Source organism: Lynx rufus, unplaced genomic scaffold, assembly GCF_022079265.1.
Source record: "Lynx rufus isolate CCGP_SWC_20201006 ecotype Redwood Valley unplaced genomic scaffold, mLynRuf1.p SCAF_7, whole genome shotgun sequence".
NCBI lineage: Eukaryota > Metazoa > Chordata > Mammalia > Carnivora > Felidae > Lynx > Lynx rufus.
In genome coordinates this window covers 120633005-120651431 of record NW_025814889.1, presented here as the reverse complement: position 1 = coordinate 120651431, position 18427 = coordinate 120633005, and the positions used below count along the sequence as shown (strand labels likewise).

General features: G+C 35.3%; 1 protein-coding gene across 2 annotated transcripts in view; it reads left to right on the top strand.

The window, feature by feature from the left end:
- BLTP3B (bridge-like lipid transfer protein family member 3B) overlaps positions 1 to 8143 on the top strand; it is a 109990-nt gene extending 101847 nt beyond the window's left edge. For both annotated transcript variants that reach the window (XM_047067420.1, XM_047067421.1), the window contains 2 exons: positions 2650 to 2843; positions 4650 to 8143. In XM_047067420.1, the coding sequence (XP_046923376.1) occupies positions 2650 to 2843; positions 4650 to 4769 (314 nt within the window). In that variant the 3' untranslated portion in view covers positions 4770 to 8143. The remainder of the gene's footprint in view (positions 1 to 2649; positions 2844 to 4649) is intronic.
- Positions 8144 to 18427: the final 10284 nt, after the last annotated feature.

The following is an 18427-nucleotide window of genomic DNA, read 5'->3' as shown; positions in this document are numbered from 1 at the left end:
GGTGTATGTATCCCTTCAGATTAGTGTTTTTGTATTTTGGGGGGGGTAAATACCCAGTAGTGCAATTACTAGGTCATAGGGTAGTCCTATTTTTAACTTTCTGAGGAATTTCCATACTGTTTTTTACAGTGGTTGCACTGGTTTGCATCTCTACCAATAGTGTGTAAGGGTTGCTTTTTCTCCACATCCTTGCCAACACTGGTTGTTTCTTCTTTGTTTGATTTTAGCCATTCTGACAGGTGTGAGATGATGTCTCATTGTAGTTTTGATTTGCATTTCCCAGATATTAATGAATGAATGATGTTGGGCATCTTTTCATGTGTCTTTTGAACAGGCCATCTGGATATTTTCTTTGGAGAAATGTCTGGATTTTTATGTATTTTTTAAATTGGATTTTTTTTTATTTTTAATTGGGTTATTTGTGTTTTGGGTGGTGGGTAATCAGTTGTATCAGTTCTTTATAGATTTTGGATACTAACCCTTTATCAGATATGTCATTTGCAAATAACTTCTCCCATTCAATAGGTTGCCTTTTAGTTTTGTTGATTATTTCCTTTGCTGTACAGAAACTTTATATTTTGATATAGTCCCAATAGTTTATTTTTACTTTTATTTACCTTGCCTAAGGAGACCTATCTAGAAAATTGTTGCTACAGCTGATGTCAAAGAGATTACTGAAAGCCTTAGAATTTTCTGAGCATAAGTTTTGCATATTTTTTGTTAAATTTATTTTTAAGTATTTTATTTTTTTGGTGACATTTTAAATAGAATTGTTTTCTTCATTTTAGTTGTGATTGTTCATTACAAGTGTGTAGAATAACAACTGATTTTTGTATACTGACCTTATATCCTGCAACATTGCTGAGATCATTCATTAGTTCTAAGAGTGTTTTAGTGGATTCTTTAGGGTTTTTTTCTATATACAAGATCATGTCATCTGTGAATAGAGATAGTTTGTTCCCCTTCCTTCCTTCCTTCCTTCCTTCCTTCCTTCCTTCCTGTCTTCCTTCCTTCCTGTCTTCCTTCCTTTTTCTTTCTTTCTTTCTTTCTTTCTTTCTTTCTTTCTTTCTTTCTTTCTTTCTTTCTTTCTTTCTTTCTTTCTTTCTTTCTTTCTTTCTTCAACCTTGCTGAGATTATTCATTAGTTCTAAGAGTGTTTTAGTGGATTCTTTAGGGTTTTTTTCTATATATAAGATCATGTCATCTGTGAATAGAGATAGTTTGTTCCCCTTCCTTCCTTCCTTCCTTCCTTCCTTCCTTCCTTCCTTCCTTTTTCTTTCTTTTCTTTTCTTTTCTTTTCTTTTCTTTTCTTTTCTTTTCTTTTCTTTTCTTTTCTTTTCTTTTCTTTTCTTTTCTTTTCTTTTCTTTTCTTTTCTTTCTTTTTCTCCCCCCCCCCCCAAAGGAGAGTGCATGTGTGCACACAAACAGGGGAGGGGGCAAGGGAGATTGGGAATCTTAGAATGGCTCCATGCCCAGCTCAATCTCACAACTGTGAGATTATGACGTGAGCTGAAATCAAGACTCAGACACTTAACTGACTGAGCCACACAGGTGCCCTATTTTTTTCCTTTCTAATCTGGATTCCTTTTACTTTTTTGTTTGTTTGTTTGCCTAATTGCATTGGCTAGAACCTCTAGGATAATGTTGAGTGAAAGTGGTGAGAACAAATATCTTGTCTTATTCCTGATCTTAGGGGGAAAATGTCTGGTCTCTTACCATTAAGTATGATATTAACTCAATAGATGCCCTTTATCAAATTGAGGAAGTTTCCTTTTGTTCCTAGTCTGCAGAGTATTTTTATCATGGAAGTGTTGATTTTTTCAGACGTTTTCTCCATCTATTGAGATGATCATGTGGCTTTTGTTGTATTGATGTGATGTATTACATTAATTGATTTTCGGATATTAAATTAACCTTGCATTCCTGGGATAAATCGCACTTGGTCATGGTGTATAATTATTTATACATACTATGAGGTTCAGTTTACTAATGTTTTGTTGAAGATTTTTATTTTCATATTTATATAAGCATATTCATTTTAGTTTTCATGTGGTTTCTTTGTCTGGCTTTATATAATGAATTGAGAAATGCTCCTCAATTTTTGAAAGAGTTTGTAAAGATTTGTAGTTAAATCTTTCCATGTTTGATATAATTCACCATTGAAGCCATATGGGCCTGGGCTTTTTATTTGTGGGTAGGTTTTTTGATTCTTGATCAGACTCTTTACCTGCTATATGTGTATTTGCATTGTCTATTTCTTCTTTAAGTCTATTTTAGTATTTTGGGTTTTGGGGAATTACTCTGTTTCATGTAGGTTAATCTAATTTATTGGTGTATAGTTGTTCATAGTATTCCTTTTAATTTTTATTTATGTAAGGTTGATAGTAATGTCACCTTCTTAATTTCGGATTCTAGTAATTTCTTTCTTTTTTTTTTTTTTTTTTTGTCAGTGTAACTAGACTTTTGTTGATTTTGTTCACCTTTTCAGTGAACGAGCTTTTGGCTTTATTGACTTAACTTGTGTTTCTATTTAATTATAATGTTTTCATACTAATAGAGATGTATTTCCTAAAATTAGTTTTTCACAATAGAACTTAATATATATCACATATTTTGCAATGTTACCTGAACATTTTATTTGTCCGATCAGATTCTCAGATGCTTAACACTGGAAATGATTTGAAAAACAAAGTCAAAAGTGACTCAGTCCTGCTTACCAGTGAAGAGTATGATGTGAAGGAACAGCACAGCATCACTCAAGCCACTCAGACAAGTCCAGAGGTTCCTTGGCCTTCTCAGTTGGTTAACTTTCCTGGGTGCTCCTTTGATTTTACTAGGGAACAGGTAATAGGAAAACTAATTTATTCTCATTCAATTTGGGAAATTAAAACAAATACTAGATACTAAAAAGTCAAAACATTATTCATTTATTCATTTAAATAATGTTTATTGAGTGCTTATTATGTGTCCAGGCACTGTGTTAGATGCCATGGATATAGTGTTGAGCAAGATTGGAACATTCCCAGCCTTCACAAAGGTTGTAGTCTAATGAGAAGGTAGAGGAGTAAATGTGGGAGAGTACCAGTTCCTGGAATCTAGAAAAGAATCCTGGAGGATAGGTTCTTTTTGATGTCTTAATTTTAAGTTTGTGAAAGTATTATAATATTTCAGAACATTGGAAAATATTTTTAAACAACTTTAATGCATTCTGTCTGCAGTGCTATCAATATATATTTTAAAAATTTTCCTTTCAGACTCTTTTCCATAATTTTTCAAAATAATTATTATTCTAATGTATATACTATATATATTTTTTACTTAACATGGTTTAACAAATATTTTTCCATATTGCTACATATGCTTCATATTTATTTTAATGGCAGAGTAATATGGATGTGAATGTACTATCACTTTTTTTTAAGTTTATTTATTTATTTTGAGAGAGACAGAAAAAGTGCAAGCAGGGGAGGGGCAGAGAGAGAGGGAGAATCTCAAGCAGGCTCTGTGCACAGAGCCTGACATGGGCTGGCTCGAACTCATGAAACTGTGAGATCATGACCTGAGCCAAAGTCAGGAGTTGGATGCTCAACCAACTGAGCCACACAGGTACCCCGTGCTATCACTTCTAATTCTTCCTCTTAATATTTGTTAACATTTGAGTTGCTTCTTATTTTTGTTATTATAAATAAAATATCCAGCAGAATTTTAATTCTCTATGCTAGAACCAAAGAATGAGTTCACTTATCTGTTCACCAGAATTTTTTGGATTTCACCTTTGAGCTAGCAATAGAAAATTGAACAATATATCATCCCCATCAAGAAACTTGAAGTCTAGTGGGAAAGATAGAAGTGTGTAATTGATGGTCATAACATACTGCAATGCAAGTGTAATGCTGGAGATTGGAGAAATACAGGGAATACCCAACTTGGTTTAAGGCAGGAATTCTTAAGCTGGACCCAAAGAAGTCTTGAGAACTTTTTGAAATTAAACATGTATATATTAATGTATCTGTGTAAATGTGTTTTGGAGGAGAGAAAGGTCTTACTGAGTTTTATCATTAAATCTTCATAGTTAGGGGTTAGGGAATAGTTCAAAGAGGAAAAAGTACTTCAACTGAGTCTTAATGTGGGAGGGGAGACCTATTGGCCATCTGGATGAAATGTTTAATGAGATATTCAGAATATGGGCCTGTGGCTCAAGACAAAGTTTCGTGCTAGATCAGGTTATGTGATAGACCCATAGGAATAGATGAGATCATCTAAGAGAGTGAGTGACTCAAGTTATAAGATGACCAATTACAGAATCTAACAGAGTAGTAACATTTAAGGGTTCTTAAACAGCAGAGGAAAAGAAAAAAAGCCTGTGGGTGAACAGAGATAAACATGAAAGAACTGAGGCATAAAAGGTAAAAGAGAGAGGCTTAGGAAGGAAGAGCAAGGTCAGCAGTGTGTAAAACCACAGAGAGGTCGAGGGGATTTGAAATTAAACAAAATCACTATTAGATTTATAAAGTGCTTCATCTTAAGTCCACTCTCACCAGCACTGGGTGTTTTTACTATCCCAAGTGTCACACCTTTAGATACTGTGTAAATAGTCTGTATATTCTGAAAATGATTAAATTCTCTTACTTCCCAAATTTATCATTTCAGCTCATGGAAGAGAATGAATTTCTTAAACAGGAATTGGCCAAAGCTAAAATGGCTCTTGCAGAGGCTCACTTGGAAAAAGATGCTCTTCTTCATCATATAAAGAAGATGACAGTTGAATAACAGGAATGGCAATCAAAATTAAAATTAATAGCTGTGGAGTAGGGAGGTTGTATTTATAATATTATGTTACCAATAGCAGAAGACTTTCCTTTTCATGAAATGACAATAAAATGAAGTAGAATGTGATGAAGTGGTGACTGTTCCAAAGCCAGTTTAGAAAGTATTAGGTACGGGCATTACAATCTTTTGGTTGTTTTGTGTTTTGGGGTTTAACCCTCTTTTAAACTGGTATGATATGGGGAAGTCAGCACATACTGTAAAATAATTACATGCCTAATGGAAAGAAGGTGTCATTTCCTAATTTTGATATCACATTATAGGCACTTTTTAAAAAGAAAATTGGAAAGCTATTGTGTTCCCACAGATTGCTGGTTTTATTTATCATTATTTGTTAATAATTTATTTACAAAGATTCAAATGCTTTTAGGGCTAGTGTAATTAAAAGGAGGCTTACCTTTTAAATGTTATTAAAATTATGTACTTAAGTCTATAATTATTTAATTACTGTGGAAAAGTCCAATCAAGTTAATAAATTATATTGACTGGGTTTGAAAATTCTGGAAAATCATCACCCTACTGAACTTACAAAGTAATTTGAAAATGTGAAAAACAAATCATTTAAAATGATTAATAAACTGTATAAGTTAAAGCTATAATTTTCAACTAAAAGATCGTACAAATGTAAAAATAAAAAGCACAAACTGTAAAAAAGCAAAGCATTACAGTATATGGCCAACTGATTTAGAAAGCATTACTTGTACATTCCTTAAACAGTTTATGTTAGAAGTAAAAGAGTAATTTAACTATCCCTACATTTGGTAGCATTTGTAACTACAAGAATTTTAATTAATACTATTTATATTATTTCTTTACCTTTATCTTTTCTCTATTTAAGGAGGGGAATGTTTGCAGAGAATTTTCTTTTCATATACATAAAATTTCATACCATTCTTGTAGTAACATATTAGGTAGATGTTTACACATATTGTATTTATAAAGCTAGTTTTGATTAAAGGTCTCTGTGATATAAATATTATCTTCTATAATAAGAATAATGGTACATTTTGAATTCTATTTTCTAGGGATTGTTAAGATTGAAACCAACATGAGAGAGAAAATCATGCATTATAAAAGTTTATGAGTGTTTAAGAAACAGATGTTTTTAAAGATTTAAAATATATTTCTGATAGAATTAAACTAAGTAGGGTCTATTTTAAAATTCACATTCTTAAACATAAATATATCCAAGCTATAACATGAAACAGCTCAGACTACTCTTTCTTTAAGATACTTGAAGATTTTAAATGACATTACAACACTTATGGTGCTTTGCTTGTTTGGCATGACTTCCATAGCCATCCCTATATCGGAATACTTGGAGGAAAATACATGTTTCATTTACATTAAGTGTTGGAGTGATTTAGATTTCACTGAAAACAATACTGGCCTTTTTTTCCCTTCTGTAACATCCATTTTCATTGACATTATTTAAAAATACAGGCCTGCTGTGGGAGCTGAGGATATAGCAAAGAACAAATTAAATTGTTAATTTTTTACCTCAGAGTATTTTGAAAATCACCTTTAAACCATGTTAATCTAAAACTATATAGTAGTCTTAGACTAAAAGCAAAGGTCTAATTAAAGATTTAAAACATACAGCTTATATCCTTAGTTTAGAGTACTGTTGATTTGTAGGTATTCAACAAAAGCAGTCTCTTACACAAAAGCAGGATTGATGGGACATTAACCTCTTCAGAGCTGACAGTTTCTCAGGACTGCCTTATTTGCTCCATAGAAGTTTTAAATTTATGGTGTAATTGTTTAGTGTTACAGAAGCTGGATGTTTTCCTTTTTCCTTTTCAGTTTACTTGGCCTTCTCAAGAAGCATATAAACAGTAGAGATGATAATTAATATTGATTTGAGCATTCTTATATGCTTTGTTGGACTTTTTAAATTTATAGTGAGTACTATTTTTATAGAGATTTAAAATTCATAAAGCACTTTGAAAAACATTATCTCATGTAATTCTCACAACAAATCTGGGAGGTAGGTATTACTCACATTTTATAACTTTTACCAAACAAACAAACCCTGTGGCTTAAAAAAGAACAAGTGACTTGACTGAAATCACAATCAATAACTTGCCCTTTTGACTTAAATCCCAATTATATGTTTTTATTTTACCTTTGTCATTAATTCACAGATTTTGCCAGAGGTAGGGAAAGGAGTCATTTACTTACTTTTATCTGTTTTTTTTTATAAGATAAATATAATACTTTTAATTGTGCAAGTGTGATGTGTGTATATTTTTCAAACTACTTAGAAGGTAGTGGGAGAACCTTTGTTTAAGTTAACCCCATCCTTTTCACAGTGTGAGAAATACAGGAGTAAACCTATGATAAACTTACCAGAATTTTTTAATGACCATAAAGTAGAAAAAAAAAGTTGCCATATTTTTTATTTATTTTTACTTTTATGTTATTTGCACTGAGTCTCTAGCCAGAGATGTTAGTGGTCACGGGCTGAAATGGTAATTGTGTTTTGCCTTTTAATTTTATGTACATCAAAAACATTTTCTTAGTATTTTTTTTCTTATCTCATTTTGTCCTAGAATTTCAAAAGACCACCCTGTGACATTAATTGTGATGAAATGTTATTTTTATTTAAGCCACATAAGAATGGCTAGGTGTGATTGCATGAAAATATATGTAGAAAAATTAACCAGAAACTCCTTTCTGGATTTGTTTTGTAGTTATTTGTTATTTGTCACAACAAGAGTTATAATAACTTCCACTTTAACAAGTTTTTATTAATCTCCACTCTACTCAAGACATTTCCTATTTCAGTGAATGGTACCACCATCACCCTGGTTCCCCAACTGGAAACCCTGAACTACTCTTAGACACTTTCCTCTCCCTACCTGCCCCCCACCGTCAACTCTTTACCAGGTCCTGTCATCTCTCGTATTTGTCGGCTTCTCTCCACCTCTCATCGCCTCCCTAGCCACCATCAGCACCTTTTGCCTGCTTTACTGCAGTTGCCTCCTGACTGGTCTTCCTACAGCTCCTCTGGCCCCCCTCTGATTCACTCTACTGCAGGCAAAATTCTCTTTTGAAGTGCAGTTTTAATCAAGGCAACCCCCCATCCCTATTCTTACCCACTTTAATGGCTTTTTCTTGCTCTTAAGATGAAAACAAAAATATTTAAGTTAGAGCCACTATTTAGGGTATAATTCTGAGCATTAAAAGAGTTAATGTCCAAACCATTAAAACGGTGGCTGGCACATAATTGTACATCGTGTTTCAGTTACTTTGTTACTTCGTTGCACTTCAAGTATCTGGAATGAGTGGGAATTAAAGTGCTTCTTCCACCACAGGAGCCTTTGTTTGTGTTCCTTTGTCTTGAAATACCTCTTCCTGTTGCATTGCCTAGTTTAATTCTTATTTGTCTTTCAGATCTCACTTATTCATCACTTCCTCAGGGAAGCCTTCCTTAATTCCGGTCACACAGTAAGAACCACTGTTGTCTGTTATCACATGAACACACACCTCTACTTAGCGTTGAACATTTTTGTAATTTTATATGTATTTATTTGATTAATGTAGACCCTCTAGACTGTAAACCCCCATGAGGACAGGAACTGTGTTTTTGTTGTCAATGTTCAACTTTGTATTCCTTATGCCTCATACAGTGGCTGGCACATAGTAGGTGCTCAATAAATCTGTTGAAAGAATAAAATGAGTGGATGAGGTATCAAGGGTGTTTTTTAGGTATTAAGTTTTTCCTCTACGTTGGATTGAGGAGAGATGGAACACTGGTAGAAAGTAAATAGTGGTAGTTATTTAAAGGAACAGACACTTTGAGTCCTTAGGGAAAGAAAAAGGTGGGCAATGGAGAAATTTGCGATAGTGTTTTCTTCAGAATTTTTAGTCTCTGAACTTGTAGTTGATTTATCACAAACCATCACAAAACAGAAAATTAGCACATCACTTCATGAAACTGCTAGAGTGCCAGAATGTCATCCGGCTTTGATTGTAACATATGGTGTTGTGGCTGTGAAGATCTGACAGTCCTGTCAGCCAAACAAAATGGAAACAAGGCCAAAAGAGTACTGGCTGAAATAGTTTTCGATTTTTGACAAATTGACTAGTACACAGGATCAGTAGTGCCTAATTCCTTAAAGTACAAAAATCTCATTTTGGTACTCACTTGTTCCTAGAGATGGTGAAAAAAGTAAATTTTGAGCTAAGCTTCAGTTTATTTTTAAAAATGTGAAATACTAAAAGCTAGACTTAACACAGGATATAGAAACACAAATAATGTTTTTAAAACACTCATTTCTTCATTAAATTATACTACTCAATAAGTTTTTTTTAAAATTTTTTGCCACCTTTATTTGAGAAATACAAAGGTAAAAGGAAGCAGAAATGTAAGCATGATTGTTTTTACCAAATATTAGATGTCTGATGAATTCTTGTAGAGTGGAGGAAACTCACGTTACTGTTACAGTGTTGAAATGTAGCATATATGTTGCTAACACTATTGTGTAGTCTTGGCAGGTTTGAGAATTTGAAACTCAAAAATTTTAAGAAATATGAAATGAACTTAATGTCTTTTTTTTCCTACTTGTGTAATAAAACATATGTGATGATGTTTTGTTCTTAGAAGAAAACATATCACTAAATCAAAAGAAGAGTAAACTGGGTTTTAAAAGATTTGAAACCATTTAGACAAAAAGGCAGTACTTTATTATAAATTAGGTTTTATCTTCAATTTGTTTGTGTCATCTATCAAAAGTCAATTCCTTCTTTACAAGTTATACTAAACTGAATGTTAAGTACAATACTCATTCATAACTCTTCACTGTTCACTGTTTATATGAAAAAATATTTGCTCAATTAGTGAAGAAATACTTGAGCGTGATGGAGATTAGGAGAGCACAGTGAGGTGATTTAGTCTTTTTCTTGCAGCCATTTGGCAGAATTGTTTTGGCTGATATGACAAAACACTCAAATACTGAATTACAAATGCCATTAAGAATAAATGAGAATAAAAAATAGGTATAGGAATGAAAGCTTAAATAAATAGAGATCAGAAGTATCTCTGAAGGATATGAGTGAAATAAATACAGGGGTATGATCAAAGCCTATCATTCCCAATATTTAAAATCATTCCAATTAAAATAGATATATAGTATAATCAGAGCAGGAAATTTTTAAAGTAACCATAGTAAAATACGGTGTAAGGAATATGGTGGACAATATTCCAATAATAAAGCACTTGAAAAAGATTTGTGGGAAGGAATTCACTTCAGTTAAAACCCAAAGCAAAAAATTGGTATGGAAATTCTGTTTTTTTTAATGTTTATTCATTTATTTTGATTTGAGAGAGAGAACGCACAAGTTGGGGAGAGGGCAGAGGGAGAGAGACAGAATCCCACGCAGGCTCCACACTGAGTGATGTAGGGCTTGATCTATAACCCTGGGATCATGGCCTGAGCTGAAATCAAGAGTCAGATGCTCAACTGACTGAGCCACCCAGGCGCCCCTGATATGAAAATTCTTAAATGTAATGTGAAAAATTGGCACATGCAGAAATTCAATTCTTCACTAAATGATATGCCCACAACTGTTAAGATTCTAATTTCAACATGGAAAGTGAGGAAATTTACTGCTAGTGGAGACATTTTATTGGTATAGCAATAATATGACATCTTAGCATTTTGTCCAAATTCAAGATATTTGCTTCATAATACTTATTAGCATAATTAGCACAGACAGGTATGATAATCATTTGCTGCTCTTTAAAAAATTTTTAATTTATATCCAAGTTAGTTAGCATATAGTACAATAATGATTTCAGGACTAGAATCCAGTGATTCATCCTCTACATATAATACCCAGTGCTCGTCTCAACAAGTGTCCTCCTCAGTGCCCCTCGCCCAATTAGCCCATTCCCCCACCCAAAGCCCCTCCAGCAATCCTCAGTTTGTTCTGTATATTTAAGAGTCTCTTATGTTTTGTCCCTCTCCCTGATTTTATATTATTTTTGCTTCCCTTCCCTTATTTATGTTCATCTGTTTTGTATTTTAAATTCCTCATATGAGTGAAGTCGTATATTTGTCTTTCTCTGGCCAATTTTGCTTAGCATAATACACTCTAGTTCCATCCATGTTGTTGCAAATGGCAAGATTTCATTCTTTTTGATTGCTGAGTAATACTCCACTGTATCTAGAAACCACATCTTTATCCATCCATCCGTCGATGGACATTTGGGCTCTTTCCATACTTTGGCTATTGTCGATAGCGCTGCTGTAAACATTGGGGTGCGTGTGCTCATTTGCTGCTTTCTTTACTCTGATTTATTTTTACTTTCTTCATCCCTTGCAATTGAACGAGATTTTTTTGTGCATAACAAAAGTTATGAAGGTAAGAGAGTCTGAATAGGCATATGGAATGAGCAAGTTCAGCAACTTTTTCATATCCCATTTCTATAAATTTCCATAATTTAAAGAATTCTTATATCAATAAAAATATGTCCAGGCCAAGAATATCTTTATGAAAAGTGGTAGGTTTTTGCTACATTAGTACAGATATTTGAGAAATACTGTAAATGTATATGAGCCTTTTCTATAATTTTATTGGGGGTACAGTTAATACTTTGCAATTTTTACATGTATCTTTTAGTTTCCTCCCCCACTTTTTGCCTTCAGAATTCAATTTCTTGTAAATATGTTTTGTTAGGGAGGATTTAGCTTGATTTTGTTTCGATCCACTTTTTGTGTAGCTTCATTAGTATGCCCAGAGACCATTTTAGTATGTGACCAAATTTAGAAGTTGAAGCACAAATAATAAAAATAATATACACTGGTGGTTTTATATTCATTTTTTCCTTCCTGTTTGTACAGTCAATATTGCAATATATCATTAAGTCAAAGAATAAAATTGCAGAAGAGTTGGAAGGAAACTTAGAAGTCCTCTAGTTCAGCCTCCCACTCAAAACCAGTCCAGGGGTGCCTGGATGGCTCAGTCAGTTGAGTGTCCGACTTTGGCTTGGGTCATGATCTCCCAGTTCGTGAGTTTGAGCCCCACGTGGGGGTCTCTGCTGTCAGTGCCAAACCTGCTTCAGATCCTCTGTTCCCCTCTCTCTCCTCCCGTCCCCAGCTTGTGGGTGCTCTCTCTCTCTCAAAAATAAACATTAAAAAAAAAAAATCCAGAGTTTCCAACATGGAGTCACCAAATTACAGCTGAAATTCCTAATGAGAAAACATTCTACCAGACAAACCTTCCTGTTTTAAGTAGTTCTAATTGGCCATTTTTTTTCCCTATTAGTGAATTAGAACATCTCCCTTGTACTACATGTTGGTCCTACATTTTTTATTCACATACAAAAGTGATTATATCTCCTGCCAAGTCTCTCTTCTAGGCTTAGCATCCATAATCCCTTATTTTTCAAAAGTTTGTTCAAAGACTTTACCATTATTTGTCATTTGGATGTACCCCAGTTTGCTAAAGTCCCTCTTAAAACATTTAAATAAATTTGGATGTCTCTGTCTACAATTTAAAGAAAACCCACTTTATCCATTCATCAGTTGATGGACATTTAGGCTCTTTCCATAATTTGGCTATTGTTGAGAGTGCTGCTATGAACATTGGGGTACAAGTTAAAGGGAGTGATTCCCTAAAAGTTTTAAGTAGAAGTGGTTTAATGTTTCATATTACAAAACAATACATCTAGAGATGAGTGGTTACTGATGCTCATTGATGTTATCACGGATTATATTCTTTCCATCTTTCTGTCTTCTTCATTGCAGGGCATTTTAGCTTCATACTTCTCTCATGGTTACGAGTTAACCACAGCAAGCTCCAAGCAAAATCTCTTTACACAGCTTCATCCACAGGCAGGGGGAAAGAAAAAAAGTGTTTTCCCTCATCTTCTTTTTAAATAAAACCTCCCCAAGTTCCTCAGCAGATGCGCCCTTATATCTTGTTTTGAAATACATCACATTCCTGTCAAAACCACCATTGGTTAAAATTAATCACTTCCAGTGGATGCTTCCCTGAGTATGTGGTCACTCAAAGGTGAGAACCTGGTTAAAAGGGTCTCTGCCTACCAGAAGGGTGGGAAGCAGATAGATTTGAGTAGGAAATCAACAGTGCAAATCACCAACACTGAACACTTAACACCACGTGGTCTGACGAGGAATACAGTGGGATTTACTAACACAAAACATATTTAAAAGCTAGTAAATGGCAGGCAGCAGGTCTGATGTTAGGATACCAGCTACCTATTCCCAATCACTATTCCCATAGATTCACTCTGGTGGGGGATATGGGCAAGTAAATTTCAGTTTCAATATGATGTGTTAAGTGCTATGATAAGTGCATGTAACCCAGCCTTGGGGAATCAGAGTAATTCCGAGAGGAGATGTCATCTAAGCCAAAGTCTGAAAGACGTGTCAATTGACTAGAGAGAAGTTTCTAGGCAGCGAACAGTTTGGAGACAAGAGTATATATATTGGAGCATGGTTGCTTTCAGGAGAACCGCACTACTGGTTCAGATGTGTCGTTTTAGGGGAGTCCAAGAGTATATTTACTTGGTTTTTAAAGCACTTTCCCCTTCCATATATAATTTTGCTGATTTGTAACCATCAGGACTTTTCCATTCAAGTACATTACTGCTGATTCAGGTCTCCTATCTTCTTTATTTGCAATTTATTTCTTAAACTTGAGTGTAAGTCTTCCCATTTACTTCATTCATTTAAGCCCGATATATATTAGGCCAGGAGTCCACAAAATTTTTTTCTATAAAATTTTTTTCTATCTAGCGATAGTTTTTTGTGGATCATGTGGTCTCTGTTACAGCTACTCAACTCTGCCACTGTAGAGGGAAGGCAGCCACAGGCAATATGTAAAGGAGTGGATGTGGCTATACTCCAGCAAATCTTTACAGAAATAGGCACTTGGCCTTCGTGTGTCGACCCTGATCTAAACTAGACTGCCTGTATTAATCTAGTCCCAGGATAACTTAAACGCAGCACCAGGAAAGGGAGATTCCATATGTCTTCCTAGTAAGTCTTCCACAGGGATGCTGACCTGAGAAAGAATGGAGACAATGTGGATCTGTAGTTAAATGGTGGTATTAACTATACTGACTTGATCAGAGCCATGAGAGAAAGCTACATGTCCAGATAGGCAAGCTCACAAGTTGGTTCAACATTTATATGTTACAACCACTTTGTAATCTCTCTTCATTCCACCCACATTCCCAAGCGGTGCCTTCTTGGATAGCCATACAGTTTTATCCTTTCATTATCATATCGTTATATTAAGAGTGGTTTGGTGCCTTTGACAATCTTGTTTTGTCCCTTTCCAGCCCTTCCTTGGTGATAACTATGATACTATTAAGTTTTCTTCCAGAGTATGTATGTTGTCTCCATGATCAAAAATATATGAAAACATAGGGCACTCATGGCATTTGTTTTTTAACTGATCTCCTACATTTCACCCTCTGTGTTAGTTTCCTATTGCTGTCATAACAAAATACCAGAGTTATTATTTCACAGTGCAGTGGGTCAGAATTCTAGGAACGGTGTGGTTCAGCTGGGCCCACTTCTTAGGGTCACACAAGGTTGAAGTCATGGTGTCGGCAAGGCTGCATTCCTTGCTGGGGTCTCGGGTGAATCTGCTTCCAAGCACAGTTTGTGAGCCAAGATTAGTTCCTTGTACTTTTAGGGCTGCCGTCCCATTTCCTTGCTGGCTATCTTTCTCATCTGAGAATTGTTCTCTGCTTCTAGAAGTTACCCACATTCATGAGCTTGAGACACCCTTTCTCCATCTTCAAACTCTGTGACAGCAGCTTGGGCCCGTCTCATACTTCACATCTCCTGACCTCCCCATTCTGCTTCTACTACAGAAAGTTCACTGCTTGTAAGGGCTCCTACAGTTAGTTTGGGCTCACTTGGATAATCCAGGATAGTCACCCAGTTTAAAGGTTTGTAACCTTAATTATGTCTGCAGAGCCCCTCCCTTTTGCCATGGAAAACAACATGAAGTTCTGGGGAGGGAGGTGAATCTTTGGGGGTCATTATCCCAACTATCACAACCTTGTACTTTGTTGTTGCTGTTGTTGTTTAAGCATAATTGCTTGGATTCTTCACTTAGTTCTAAAATAACCTTAGTATATTTTCTGAGCGTGCTATTTTTAAAATGTTCTCATCATTTTATTTTTCAATTGTACAAATTACTTGGCATTTACATTTATGTAATCACGAAATAGTTTTACTCCTTAATATATCATAAAATTTTCTCCCATGTCACTCAGTTCTTTATAATTTTAATTATTATATAATACTTCATTGAATAGATATACTAAAATTTATTTAACAGTTGCTCCATTGTTAATTCCTTGGATTTTTCCCACCCAGTATTTCACTGTTATGAATAACTCTATAATGAACATTTTTTGTGCCCAAAAATTATCTATATGTTGGATTAATTTCTTAGGATAGATTCTCAAAAGTAGAATAACTGCATCGAAGGCCATGGATTTCTCATGATAGAAACTAGTTTCCAAAAGGTTTAAACAAAGTTTGTATCCTCAGAAGCACTCTTACCTGTTTGAATGTCATCATTAAAAACAAAGCAAACAGAATTGAAATGAAAGGACATTACAGGGGCCCCTGGCTGACTCAGTTGGTTAAGTGTCTGACTTCGACCCAGGTCATGATCTCCCTGTTGGTGAGTTAAAGCCCCGCGTCGGGCTCTGTGCTGATAGCTCAGAGCCTGAAGCCTGCTTCGGATTCTCTCTCTCTCTCTCTCTCTCTCTCTCTCTCTCTGCCCCTCTTCTGCTTGTGCTCTGTGGGTAAATACATAGACAATGATAAAAGCTAGTATTACTGTAACAATGTTGTGTAGCTCTATTTTTTGTTTTCCATAAAATTTAAGAGACTAATACATTTTTAAAAACAGTCTAAAAGCTAGTATTATTGTAATTTTGGTTTGTAACTCCATATTTTTTATCTATATAATTTAAGACACTAATGCATTAGTTAATATTAGTTAATATTAGTTAATATTTTTGGAGACACAGTGTATAAAGATGAAATTTTGTGTGACATCAACTGAAAGGAGTAGGGACAGAACTGCTGAAAGAGCAGAAGCAGTGAGAAGTGGTTGGAAACTGAATATAATTTGAAGGTGCAGCCATTGGGGACTTGCTATTGGATTGGATGCATTTAGTGAAATAGGAGTCTGTGCTTTATGACCTGAGCAATTTACTGAAATGCCTAGCAGAGTGTTTGACCTCTCTGGATCTGAACATTTCATCTGTGATCACGCACCCACATTCAGCAAAACGAAATCCCTGCAGATTACCCTCTTCCTTAGACAAAGTTAGGAACCATCTACTGTTATTTGAGCACACCTCTGTGTGTGTGTGTGTGTGTGTGTGTGTGTGTGTGTGTGTGTGTGTGTGTTGTGGGGGAGGTATGATGGATTTTAGCTCCTTCCCTAAGTAGCTTGGTAGAATGACAAGGAAGGAATAAGTAAAAGGAGAAGGGAATAAAAAGCTGAAGAGGTTTAAAGACTGAGCTCTTTGCCACTCCAGTGTCCAGAGGCCAGAGAAGTGAGGAAGAACCAGGACAGGAGACCCTGAAGCAGTGACAGGAGGAAAATCGGGACAGTGTGGTGCCCTGAAAGCCAAGTGAAGAAATTGTTTAAGAAGGGGAGAATGATTGGCCATGTTAAATGCTGCTCAAAGGTCAAAAAGATGAGGAGTGAAAATTGACAATTAGGTTGAACAATATGGACAATAGAGTGGTGGAGGCAAGACCTATTTGCAGTGGTGCACAGGAGAGGATAAAAGGTGAGCAATTGGAGAGAATGAGCATAGATAACTCTTTGAAGGAGTTTTACATTAAAACATAAGCTGACCTGGGGCACCTGGGTGGCTCAGTCTGTTAAGCGTGTGACTTTGGCTCAGGTCCTGATCTCACAGCTCATGAGTTCGAGCCCCACATCGGGCTATGTGCTGACAGCTTGGAGCCTGGTGTCTGCCTCGGATTCTGTGTCTCCCTCTCTCTTTCTGCCCCTTTCCCACTCACACTCTGTCTCTCTCTCTCAAAAAATAAATAAGCATTAAGAAAATTTTAAAAAAATACATAAGCTGACCATATGATTTGCACTCCAAACGAACACATTTGAAAAGAGCACCATTAATAATTAAGCCACGATTTGATTAATAATCAAGTATAAACTAGAACTGTCATGACAAATGATTAAATGTCATTTCATGAAGGAAAGGAGAGAGGGTTATAACTGGAGGGGAGTTGGTTGGTTTTTTGTTTTTTTTTTTTTTAGAAAAGGAGAAATAGTAGCTATGAGGAATGATTTAGTAAAGAGGGATATTTTTATGATGGAGAAGAAAAAGGACATTTTTGGAGCAATATCTTTGAGTAGGCAAGAGAGGATAGTATTTAGTGCTCAAGTAGAAGGACTGGTTTTAGCCAGTAGCACAGATAGAATGCAAAGAATATGGGGACAAATGCAAGTAGGTGAGGTGATGTGGGAGCTTGTGGAAATTTTCTTATGAAGGTTTGTATTTTCTCATTGAAATAGGTAGTGAGGTCATTAGCTAAGAGGATTAGGGAGGTGTAGTTGGAGGCGTTAAGAGAGAGAAGATAATGAGTTTTATAGGAGAAATGAAGAATGAATGAAGTAGAGAAATATATGATTGCCAAACACCATTAGGGTTCAATTACAGTTAATAATCATGTATTTTAAGTGAGACCAAAGGTTGTGTATTTTACTCAAGCCAGGTTTTACCATGTAGGTATAGTCATGGAGAGAGGTAAAAATTAGATTTAATCACGGCTTATTGTTTAGCCAGGTGCAACAAAATAAGACAAAAGCAAGAGAATCAGAGTGTATACAAGGGGATGATTTTATCATTTGACCATTTAATAACTTTTTGAGAGAGAGTATGTGTGCACTCAAATGGGGAAGGGGCAGGGGGAGAGGGAGAGAGAATCTTACACAGGCTCCATACCCAGCGTGGAGCCCAACACGGGTCTCAATCTCATGACCATGAAATCATGACCTGAGCCAAAATCAAGAATTAGGCGCTTAACTGACTGAACCACCCAGACCACCCACCCAACCATTTAATAATTTTTATCATATGACCATATATAATTTAACCTGGTGTATTAGTTTCATAGGGTTGCTATAACAGACTACCACAAATTGAGTAGTTTAAAACAACAAAAATTTATTGTCTCACAGTTATGGAATCTAGAAGTCTTTAATCAATGTGTTTTGCAGGGCTGTGCTCCCTTTAAAGCTTCTAGGGGCATATGTATCCTTTTTTAAAATTTTAATTTTATTTATTTTTTAAAATTTACATCCAAATTAGTTAGCATATAGTGCAAAAATGATTTCAGGAGTGGATTCCTTAGTGCCCCTTACCCATTTAGCCCATCCCCCCTCCCACAACCTCTCCAGTAACCCTCAGTTTGTTCTCCAAATTTATGAGTCTCTTCTGTTTTGTCCCCCTCCCTGTTTTTATATCATTTTTGTTTTCCTTCCTTTATGTTTATGTTTTGTCTCTTAAAGTCCTCGTATGAGTGAAGTCATGTGATTTTTGTCTTTCTCTAAGT